We start from the raw sequence: 11,849 nt of genomic DNA, 5'->3' as shown, positions 1-11,849 counted from the left end.
ATTGGCTCTTGATCATATGCTACCTCTTGAAATGGTTGAGCATCAACCATTTCCTTTTGGTATAGTGACTCTGTGTATTTCTTCCATCTTCTTTTGATGCTTTCTGCATCATCATCAATCTTTCTCCCTCCACCCCTCCAAATATGACTGTTTCTGTATTTGTCCTCTTTTATAAAACACCATCAAGGAGCTTTGGTAGCATAGTGGTTACAAATTGGGCAGCTAATCTCACAGTCAGCAGTTTAAAACTACCAGCTGTTCCTTGGGAGAAAGATGAGGCTCTCTACTCCCGTAAAGATTTACTGTCTCAGATAACCTGTACAGGGTCACTGTGAGTCGGAACCAACTCCACGGCACATAACAACAAATGCTACAGATTACAACCTTGGAAACTCTATGAAACAGTTCTACTCCGCCCACTAGAGTGACTATGAGTTGGATTTATGGAACCACAAGGGATTTGGGGAGTTTTGTTTTGTTTTTTGATTAGGGTGTGTTGGCCCTGACTTGAGATTAGAAGAAGCCAGTGAATTCTGATGACAATGTGGCTTGGGTAAGGGAAGAGATTACCTTGTTTGAGAATTCCTATGGAAGGAGGAGCCTAGGAGACAGATGGCACAGTGGGAGAGGCAGACTCACGCCTGAAGCCCAGAAGATCTGGAGTCGGGATCTCTTTGATTACGTATGCCTTAGCACCTTTTTCTCAGACTCCCTCCAAAGTCTCAATTTACTCTGTGGCTCTTCACACCCTAGGCTCTAGGACTATTTGGTAATATTTTCCATCATATCCATTGATCAGAGTCTTGCGCTAACAGGAAGCAATGCCTAGACTAATGTTTGAAGCAAGTCTCCTAGAGGAGACTTTGAAGTTAGGTTTTGAAGGAGGCAGAAATGGAGCCAGAGTGAGTAGGCTGAAGGCACAAGCCCTCTCCTCTCAACTTGGCCTTGTCCTACTTTGTCTCCAGGGTTTTGCAGCAGCACTACATATCCCAACTCCACCCTATATCCTGGGGCCCCCACTACAGACATTTCTTTCTGTTCTGACCTCTCTCAGGCTGAGCACCTAGTCCATGGAGCTGGGTGAAGGTCCACACTGTCACCTATCTCTCCTTGCCAGTCATGTACTTGTCTTTCTGTCTTCTTCATTCATCCACATTTGCAGCCAACTCCACTTTCCAATCACCTGACTCTAGACTTGTGTCTCCCTTGAGATGGTTTTTATCTTTGCAAACAGGGTATATTTGGAAGGTGGGTCTGGAGCCAGGCTACAGAAGGCACTAACTTCCAGGATGAGGAGCGTGGGTTTTCCCAACAGCCAGTGCTCAGTCCCTGAAAAGTACACATAGAGGAGGAGCCAGGAGAGGACCACTATCACAAACGATGAGGACTTTCCACAGGTAGAAGAGGTGAGGAAGATGAAGATTGGGAACCCGTTAGACCGGGACACCAACCATGGACCTCAGAACCACGAAGCTCACCTCAAGAAGCTGCTTGAGTACTGCCAACGTGGTGTGAAGGAAGGGGCCACACTGGTCTGTGGCGGGAGTCAAGTCCCTCGGCCAGGTCAGTTGGACATTCCTGATCAGCAGAGGTTAACTGGGGTCCAGTGCCTCTGGTTCTAATGAGATTCCTGAAGGCTGAGTACCTGCAGAGTCAGTTACCCAGACCTCAGGCCCCACTTAGAGATCTTAGATGAGATGGGGCATGGATATATGGACACCCAGCTGAACCAAATATGGGAATTACAAGGGAACATTACCAGAATGAAAGACCTTATTCAATACTGGTTTTCATGGTTATAATCCTAGGTTTTAATTTACTGTCCTAGAAATTGTTTTCTCCTGGATGCCTTAATCCTTCATTTCTTGATTTTTCCTCTCACCTCCATTGTCATTGCTTTTCAGCAATTGCTCTTTGCTGGAAACTCTCCATTTGCCTCTTAAATATTAGTATAGCCCATGATCTTCCCTTTCCTTGGTGCTATTCTCATGGAGGACAGTTTACCTAGATGATTTCATACCCTCCAGTGGCTAAGTTTTTCATAAATACCACATCCAGAACTTCTAACCACATATAGCCAACCACCCACCAACTGGACACCTCCACTGAGACTGTTCAAACTCAATGGGCAAATCCATCTCCTCAGCACCGTACCGCAATCCCACACTGTCCCCAGACACACAAACCTGTTTCTCTAGAATCCTGTATCTAGTCACATTACCAAAGCCAGGAGCCACATGAGTGAACTACTTGTGTTTCCTCCTTATGAGAATGTTCCATGGGAACAGACCCCGCCTCAATCTTTTCTTTATATACTCTGTGAAAAATTAACCTGATGAAGGAAGGAGGGCAAGAGAAAATGAATCTAGACTCCTCCCTTTCTGTGCCCCTCACCCCCATTTTCCTTGAGTGCCTGTGAAATCTAAAACTCTTTCTTGACTCCTTCCTCTTCCACATCCCTGCCACCATTACACTGACTCTCCAACATCCTACCTTGCCTACACCATTCCTGCAGTGTCCTGAGAGACCTCTTTAACCACTAATCCTCTAACTCTGCAGCTGCCAAAGGTCTAGTGTCATCTCTACTATTGTTACAACACTGCAACTCCCATCCTTCTATGACCTCAAGTTCAAACTCCTCAGCGTCATGTCCTAGCTCCTTTATGGTCTGATTCTAACTTGTTTGCCTTTGAACCATATTCCAACTGTATTTAATTCTCTGACATCCCCCTAATTTCATTCTCTGTGATTCTGAGGTTCCTCTGCTTAGCAAACCCTTCCTCAGTTTCTCTACCTGGTGAACTCCAAGTTTTCATTCAACTCAAATGATATGTCCTTGAAGAAGTCTTCCTTGATGCACTCAAGCACAATTCACACCCCTGTCCTAAATGCTCCCTGTTCCCTGGTGCCTCTGCATGATTTTTATAACCAATGTGATACTAATTCTCTATGCCCCTATTCCCCTAGGCTAAGGGCAGTGTCTCAGTCAGAGTGTCAGCAGGCTGTGGACAGTTTGTTTCCAGAGCTGATGGGAGGAGGGTATAAGGAAGGTGCTGTTTATAGAAGTGTGAACGGAGTTAAAGGGACCAATAGGGCCATGTAGCCCCAGACACTTGTAGTGCTGTGAGCTCTTCTCATATACCCTTGTGGAGTCCTGAGGAGGGAGTGACATCACTGGAATCCAGCAAGAGTTAGAGCTGTGGGATGGGGGCTGCTGTCTGTTGACCAAATCCACCTGGAAATCAGAAAATTCAGAAGGCCAGCGTGTAGAGTAGAGCAGAGAGAATGGAGGATGAATGGGGAGAGGCAGATACAACCACACGGTCCCTCCTGGCACCCAGTAGGCAGTAGTGAACAGTGAGTGGCCAATCCACATAAAACAGCATCTATTAGTATATAATTCATATCTTAAGCATAGTCATTTTTAAAATATAATTTTAAATGTATACAAAAGTAATAGAACTATACATTTAAAATTATATCTTAAAAATGACAGTATTTAAGATCTGAACTGTGTACTAAAAGTTATATTACTTTTAGGACTCCTAGCACTAGATCATAAGCACTGGACTGCTAACCACAAGGACATCATTCATACCCACTAACCACTCCTCAGAAGCACTCTACAGTAGCACTATGAGTCAGAATCTACTTAACGCCACTTAACACCAACATTACTTTTAAAGTTATGAGGGTTTGGTTTTTTTCCTCTGAAGATGAGAGAAAATTTCAAGTCTCTTGGTTTTCCCTAAGTCAGACAGAATTAAATCTCAGTCCAGCAAACTCTCAGGGGGTCTCTGAGCCCTGTGTCTCGATAAGAAGTTGTCACAGAAAGCATTTCTGTCCTTAAAGATGACTCTTCCCCACCAACACAGCCTATAGGGACTGCCAGGCAGGGCTGGAGAAGTTGGTGGACCTGAGTCCCAGAGCCTGAGCCTGTATCCTGGTAGAAGGAGAATACACCTCTTCATGGGGAGGATCAGCTTCTGGCCTCTATGACTTATGGGAAGAAAGGAGCAGTCCCTAAGGTCCTACCTGTGAGGACCAGCAACCTCTCCTATAGGCTGTGGTGCTGTGACTCATGGAGAGCTACCTGGGAGTCTGTACTAGCCAAGGAATTCAGATATTCATTCAGATTAAAACTCAGAAAAAGAGTTTAGGTCTTCTCATTTATAAGCTTTGGCACTGGGCCTGGGTTCAAGTTTCAGCTCTGTGAAATTTCGCCTTGTGTTCTTCAGCAGCATTTAGTTAAAAAAAAGTTGTGAGGATTACGTGAGACAGCAGGCCTGGGTATAAAAATCACAGGCTCACAGGTATGATGTAAGTATCGGGAGCATGTGGGTCCATCCATTAAGAGGGAGACTAGCTAGGGAGGGTCACACTCCACGTGCCCACAACTCTGTCTCTCTGCAGGCTTCTTCTTCGAGCCCACTGTGCTGACCAATGTGAAGGATGACATGTTCATAGCCAAGGAGGAATCCTTTGGACCCATCATGATCATCTCCCGGTTTGCCGATGGGTAGGGAGTTTGTTACATCTGTTAAGATTCCACAAACAAGTGGAACATTGGTGTGAGCTGTGGGAGGTGTGGTCCATGGTATGGCCAAGAGAAAAGAAAACTCAGAGTAGGGGGAGGTGGAGGGTGAGGTCTTCGATGCATTCATGAGGAAGTGCCCCCAATAACCTAGAGTCCCCCGACTCTGAGCAAAAGGCAATTTCCTTCCCTTCCTCTTATCTTGCCACTTCCTCAGTGGTTTTCTTTCACTGTTTCTCACAGAGGGTTGAGTACTAACCACCTCAGAACTTCCTTGTTGAAATAGCATTGATTATTTAATTCAGGGTCGTTGGGATAGCCAGAGTTTGCAGGATGACCAGTCTCCCTCCTGGCTGTGTGTGGGCCTCCGTTGGGACCACTGGGACAGGTCTCTCATTCAACCTCAGGGGCTCTCCATGTGTCTGGCCAGCATGGCAGATTACATGGCACCTGACTCCCCACAAATGAATGGTTCAAGAGTCCAGGTGGGGGCTGCAACACATACTCTCAGAAAGCTCAGAATGTCACTTCTACCATGTTCTACTGGCATGCCACCAAGTATGCCACCAAGGCCAGCTCTGCCTCCAAGGGAGTACACACAGACTGGCACTGTCCGTAGTAGAAGGAGCAAAGACTACGTGGCCACACCCTTTTCAACTGCCAAAATATTATTGAAATTATCATGATACGTTAACTTGATTAGAATACGACACTTTATTGCCGTCTACCAAATGAACAGCTTGGCAAGTGTTCACACCTCTGCTATCTGTGATGTGATGGCATCTCCTTGGACAGATGCCCAGCTCTGTGGCAGCCCTGAATCTTGTGCCATGCTATATGGGATGTGGAACCAACCAACTTCCTTCCCAGGCTGCATTTCCCAGTCAGGGGAGCAAGGACTGGCTCTGAATGATTTCAACCACTCTCTCCTCGATTTCAGTCTTAATTCTCTGTTCTTCCTTTCTTCTTCATAGTTACTCTAAACTCGACAGGTTTTCCTCTAACCCCAAACCTTTTTCCCTGTAGGTTCAGTTACTAGTCTTGTGTGACAGGAAGGTTGGAGTAGATTGGATTCACTTTTTGGGGGGAGGGTGGTGCTAGCCCTTTTGCTTCTCTAGTGGAATCCCAACACCTGTGTGGGGAGCTTAGTGTCCCGGGTCTGGGGCAGGAGCCTCTGAGCCTCCCTCATAGAGTTCTTCCTGGCTGTTCTCTGCAGTGACGTGGATGCTGTGTTGTCTCGTGCCAATGCTACAGAGTTTGGCCTGGCCTCTGGCGTTTTCACCAGGGATATCAACAAGGCCTTATATGTCAGTGACAAACTCCAGGCCGGCACAGTGTTCATCAACACGTACAACAAGACAGATGTGGCCGCTCCCTTTGGGGGTTTCAAGCAGTCTGGATTCGGCAAGGACTTAGGTAAGGTCGTCATACCTGCAAGCCTGTTTTCATTCATCCACTCATTCATTAAACTTCTGTTTAAGGCCACCCTGTCAGGCTGCCCGGGATGCTGTGTTGAACAAGACATCTGTCAGGTTGTTCACTTTTTAATGGGAGAGACAAACCATAGCCAAATCAGTGAACATGATGCTTCTAGAACGTGCTGTACAGAAAATCAAATAAATTAGTCAGGGAAAAGAGACTGGGAAGGTGAGTTCAGTAGTGCACAGAGGGGTCTATCCAGGAGGTGACAACTGAACTGTGCCCCAGGTGATGAAAGCATGTTAGCTGTGAAGCACAGGGGAAGGGGCATGACACAGGTCCCGAGAGGAGCAGAGGGGGCTGCCTTGTGTAGAGTATGTATGTTACGGAAGAGCAGGCTGACAGGGGCAGAGGAGGTTGGGAGTTTGAGGACGAGCTCACAGAAGGTCCTAAAAGCCACAGTCAGGGATTTGGGTGTCAGCCAAGGTGATGGGAAGCCTAGGGGAATGATTGACCCTAGGGACCAATGAGCAATATGAATGCCTCCAGTGACAAGAGGTCATAACAGCAGGGGATCCCACGATGCTTGGGCCGGAGTACACACCTGCATGGGGCTCTGTTTGAGTCCCTGCTTGTCCGGCTTTTCTCTGACTGAATCTTAACCCTGGCCTCTCTGTCCTGACAACATGCAAGCTGTCACACCTGCTAGGTCTGGTCACCCACAGCCCCAGTGGCAAAGCTTGGTAGAGGTATGAAGGCCTGGGGAGGGCCACATACTGCTGCTGAGAAGCCTTGGTGTCTCATTTCAGTCCTGTGTCAGCTCAGAAACCTCAAGAAGGTTCAGACTGAGGCTGAGGCCTGAGGCCACGGGAGTCATGACTCCCTCCAACTTTCAAACCCTGTGGAAAACCCCAAGGATGCTGTGAAATGAACAGACATCTAAACATCACACAGATACTTGTACACACACTGCCCATACACATCCACACACGTGTGTCACACAGACATGGCTCACATATATGTCCTAGCCATCCCACCTAGTTGTTGACACAGCCACATACATATACACCGGACACTGGCTCGCTTCTGTCTGCCACCTCCCTCCTCCTCTCAGACCATTTTTCTGGCATCCTCTGTGAGAATGCATAGGGACATGTTGTTGGTGCTGTTATGTGCTGTCAACTCGGTTTCCAAGGAATAGGTGGTGAGTGCAAACTGCCAGCCTGTGATTCCTGATCCTACAGTGCCATGGCTACAACTGCCCAGCCAGTCCTCTGTCACTCATGATTTGCCAAGTCCCCATGCTCCCTCGTCCCTCCAGACTCCTGTGTCCTCCAGAGGGCCAGCATCCTTCCTGGAACAGAGCCTACCTGGGACAGACTGAGACCCCAGAGGGAGCACGGTGGTTGGCAGTGCTGGATCATTCCTGGATCCAGACTCAACTAAAACTGGGGAAAAAAAGTTAGGGCTGGGAAGAATTATCAGGGATGGGGAGGAGTTACCAGAACTGCGGGAGGAGGTACCAGGACTGGAGGGAGGTGTGTTAGGGCCGTTGGGAAGTTTCAGAGGTGACGAGAAGTACCAGGGCTGGAGAGAGGTACCAGGGTTGGAGGGAGATAGATGCTAAGACTTGGGAGTAGGTGTCAGGGCTGATGTGATGCACTAGGGTTGGAGATGTCAGTGCTGGGACGGAGGTTCCAGAGCTGAGGTGGAGTTGCTATTCCTGTTGAGGGAGTTATCGAGGCTGAAGGAGCAGGTTCTAGGGTTGTGGAGAAGGTTGTGAGACGTTGGGAGTGGTGCCGTTGGTTGTGGGGGGTGAGGGGTTAGGTGCCAGAAGTGGGGGTAAGTTTCAGGATTAGAAGGGAAGTTCCAGAGCTGATATGAGGACAGGTTCTAGCAGTGATGGGGAGGTACCAGGGCTAAGGGCAATGTGCCAGGGAGCAGGAGAAGGTATCAGGGATGGAGGGAAGATTCTAGGACTGTGGGAAGTTGCCAGGGCTGGGGAAAGCTGAGGTATCAGGACTGTTAGGGAGGTTCCAGAATTAAGGGGGAGGTGCCCCTGGTGGGGGCTAGATGTCAGATGGGAGCGGTATACTATGGTTGAATGTAGATGCCCACGTAGGTGCCAGGGTTGGGAAAGAGGTTCCAGCAGTGAGAGGAAGGAGAGGGAGACATATCAAGGCTGGGGGGTGGGTGCCAGGCAGCCCATGGTCCCAGCCATTTGCCCCCTTACTTAGTGTCGGAACTGAGATACCAGCTGAGTCCTGGGGCCTCAGAACCCTGTGCAGGTATTTTTTACAGTCATAACTTGAATGAAACTAGCTGGCAGGTAGCCAGGGGCAGAGGCTGAAAGAGAGAAAATCATGCTGGCCAGGGCATTAAGAGGACACCAGGCCTCTCCACTTCCCCTGTCTTTGATGGGAAGTCCCCATCTGTAAGGAGTTGCTTGGGGCTAGGGAAATGTCTGGGTTGGTTGCATGGTTGGTGGCCTGGCTCCACAATTTATTTACAGTGATGACCAGGCAAGACCACCCTGAACCTCCAGTTCTGACCTATAAGTGGGAATGAATGAAGACAAGGATCCAATGATGTGATCTGTGTGCAGCACTCAGAAGTTGGCATATATAGTGGGTGTGCTTTCACAGTGGTGGTCTCAACAGTGTATGGTGTCTTGCAGGAGAGGCGGCCCTCAATGAATACTTGAGAATCAAGACAATCACCTTTGAGTACTGAAGAATGATCTCCGTATGAGGAAACAGCTTTGCCTCAACGACTCGGCTGGCTCTTGCTCCTCCTTCCCAGTCTGACCTGCCTTCTCTAGGGAAAAGTCTGGGACAATTCCTGGTAGCCAGATTGCCCTCTCTCCCATACCCGGGTACCCATACTGTCCCTGAGGCACACCAGAACCTCCTGCGTCCACACCATTCCATCTTCCCATCATGGGATACTCTCACATCCTGCCAAAAGCCACCCAACAGAGAAATGACCCAGATTAGTGAGTGTGCTGGCCAAGACAGCTTGTATCTGTCTCTCCTTCAGTCCACAGGGCCCGTAGAATCCAAGCTTACCAATGATGTTGCACAGCCTTGGATAGCCAGGCTTCCTGGGGAGACACAGAGTCGGAAATGACTTGTGGCGGTGACTCAGGCATCTTGGATGATGCTGGGGTGCAAGGGTCTGTAGGGGAGAAGTTGTGAAACTTCAAGGGGAAAGAAGCAGGAAGGGACTGGGCAGGGAAAGTCTTTGTGGGGAAGCACTTCACAACCTTTGACCTTATGAAGCCCTCCAGCAAGGGAGGCCCTTTGGAGTTATACCCATGGGCAGAATCATCAGATCCTGAGCTGCTGCCGGAGGCCACAAAGCCAAAGCACGACAACCAGAGGCTCTCAGAGAGCTGCACTCTCACAGCTGGGCAGGAACTCCTCCCAAGGGGTTCCCTGGCACCAGGAAGCAAGAAGGGGTGAAGATTTGCCTAGGAGGCCTTACACTCTCAGGAGATCCCTGTCCAAGGCTAAGCAGGACAAGGGCAGAGCCAAAGACATGCCATTCTCTAAAATCGGCATCCACTTTGGGCCACAAAAGTGGGGACAGATAAAGTTCAGTGTGCCCACCACAGTCTGACTATACCAACCACAGGCTCCCTCTAAATCAGAGTCCCGGTGGGCCCTGAGTTCTGCCACTTCCATGGGGTCCATGCTTCAAATTGTGCCTCTATCGCTGGCCAGGTGTCTTCTGTGCTGCCCCATGCATTCCCTCTGATGAAGTGTCTTCCCCAGTGCGGATTTCTCTGCTCCTTCCTGTGTCCTTCCACCCTTCCTGTGGTACCCCTGCCTCATGGGTCCTCTTACTCCCTGCAGTCCAAGTCATCTGCTGACGCCTCAGTTTCCCCACACAGTTTTCCTGCAGTCCAGGGTCCCTCTGTTTGGCTCTGCTGTCCCCCTTCTCACAGCTCCCTTGAAAGCTCTTCTCCTCTCCCATATCCCAAGACTGCTTCTACCACCTCCTTTCCTAGAGAATCCATCATCCTCTCCACATAGCAAATCCTATCCTTCCGGATTCAACCTCCTTGAGGATGGTTCTTTTATATCTTCACCTAATGAGTGAAGATAATAGCTAATAGCAAACAATAGCTTGTTGAGTACTAACCTCATACCAGGAAGGGTTCTAAGTCCTCTACATGTATTTATTTCATTCAATTGTTTCATGAGTCCAATGAGAAAGGAACAACTTTGATCTCCAATTTGGAAATGGGAAATTTGAGGCAAAGAGAAGTTCAAGTAGGCAAGATCACATAGCTGGTGTGAAATTCCTGCAATCCTGTTTCCCTGCCTTCCTAAACTATGAGGACTTTGAAGCCCCCACTGCCCACAAAGTAACTGCTCCCTCTTCAGAGTTCCCCACTATTTCGGGGTCCCCAGGACAACCTCTGTTGAGTCCTGAGAAATGGGCCCACTGCTTTCCTCCTCTCTACAGCTACCCCATGGGCACCCCACTCCATCCCTACAATTGCAGCTGCCTCAGAACTCTTCCTCCCAAATGTGAAGTGGATCATTCTCTAGATGCTCCATAGACAGCTGTGACCAGGCTGCAAATTTTAAGAAGAGTTTCTTAAGAGTCCAGGAAAAACTTCCAACTGGTATTACATGTGACTAGTCTCAGAGCTCTGAGACCCAGGATCACTTCCAGGTCCCAAAGAAGACAATTCTTCTGCCAATTTCTTCTCCAGCCTCCACATGACAGGCATCAGCTCCCAGCACCACCGTGTGTACTTGTAGCCTGGTAGTGGTTGTGGTTATGTGCCGTCAAATCCATTCCAACTCACAGCCACCCTATACAGGGTTTCCAAGGCTGTAGATCTTTATGGGAGCAGAAAGCCTCATCTTTCTCCCATGGAGCCGCTGGTAGATTTGAACTGCTAACCTTGCAGTCAGCAGCCCATTGCATAACCACTATACTACCAGGACTTCTAATTCTAGCATTCTCAGTTTCAATTCTTGTTGCCCACAGAAGAAAAAATAAAAAGCAAACACAAACATTCTTCTCTTCACCTTAGGACCTCCATTTTCAATCTCTGATTGACTACCATGATGACAGATGATGGAGAAGGCCACCTTTGATAGGAAACCTTTCCCCTATCTGTAGAAGGATCAACTTGCCTTAAGCAGTGCAGTCCTATCAGGACATGCCAGTTCAATGTCTGCCCATTTCCCTAAGGTCCAGCCCTCAGAGCAGGGCACCACCGTAGCAGAATGAGTTAAGTTGGCTGACCCTAGGCCAGTTCTTTTTCATGGTGCTCCATGAAAACACAAGTGGAGAGGCTGCCAAAGATCTTTGAGTGTCTGTCCTGGCTTCCCAGCAACCAAGTGTTTGTGACAAAAAAAAAAAAGCAGATATAAAATAAGTTCATATGCAAGGCCATCTAAACCCAAAAGCAATTTTCTCCCTCTCTTCAGACATGCACAGAGTATGGGCACCCATTACAACTGAACTTGGTGCAAAACTGGGCTCCTGACTTTCTCTCTTCTCCCCACTCAAGAATTCATGCAAATACAATTACAAAGTGAGGAGCACAACACTACTAGTTATCTCTCAATTTTCCTTTATTTGTCCCCTTTTTTCTTAAATCATGTTGTTAGGTGCTGTTGAATCAACTTCTACTCATCGCAACCCCATGTGGCATGGTAGAACTGCCCTATAGGGTTTTCTTTACTGTTATCTTTAAGAAAGCAGATTACCAGGTCCATTTTCCATGGAGCAGCTGGGTGGGTTCCAATCACTAACCTTTCAGTGAGTGCTTACCCATTATACCCCCAGGGTGTCTTTCTGAAGACATGGTGGTGGTGGTTATGTACCATAGAGTCGGTTCCAACTCATAGCAACCCTGCATAGGGTTTCC

At 48.3% G+C, this 11,849-nt stretch overlaps 1 protein-coding gene across 1 annotated transcript in view; it reads left to right on the top strand.

Annotated features, from left to right (window-relative positions):
* ALDH1L1 (aldehyde dehydrogenase 1 family, member L1) overlaps positions 1–8,686 on the top strand; it is an 80,382-nt gene extending 71,696 nt beyond the window's left edge. The window contains exons 19-22 of the mRNA XM_006876226.1: positions 1,398–1,563; positions 4,414–4,519; positions 5,751–5,950; positions 8,631–8,686. Of these exons, the coding sequence (XP_006876288.1) occupies positions 1,398–1,563; positions 4,414–4,519; positions 5,751–5,950; positions 8,631–8,686 (528 nt within the window). The remainder of the gene's footprint in view (positions 1–1,397; positions 1,564–4,413; positions 4,520–5,750; positions 5,951–8,630) is intronic.
* Positions 8,687–11,849: the final 3,163 nt, after the last annotated feature.

The sequence above is a fragment of the Chrysochloris asiatica genome, unplaced genomic scaffold (genome assembly GCF_000296735.1).
Source record: "Chrysochloris asiatica unplaced genomic scaffold, ChrAsi1.0 scaffold00367, whole genome shotgun sequence".
Classification (NCBI taxonomy): Eukaryota; Metazoa; Chordata; class Mammalia; order Afrosoricida; family Chrysochloridae; genus Chrysochloris; species Chrysochloris asiatica.
Note: the sequence above shows the minus strand (reverse complement) of the source record. Positions and strands in the feature narration are given on the sequence as shown.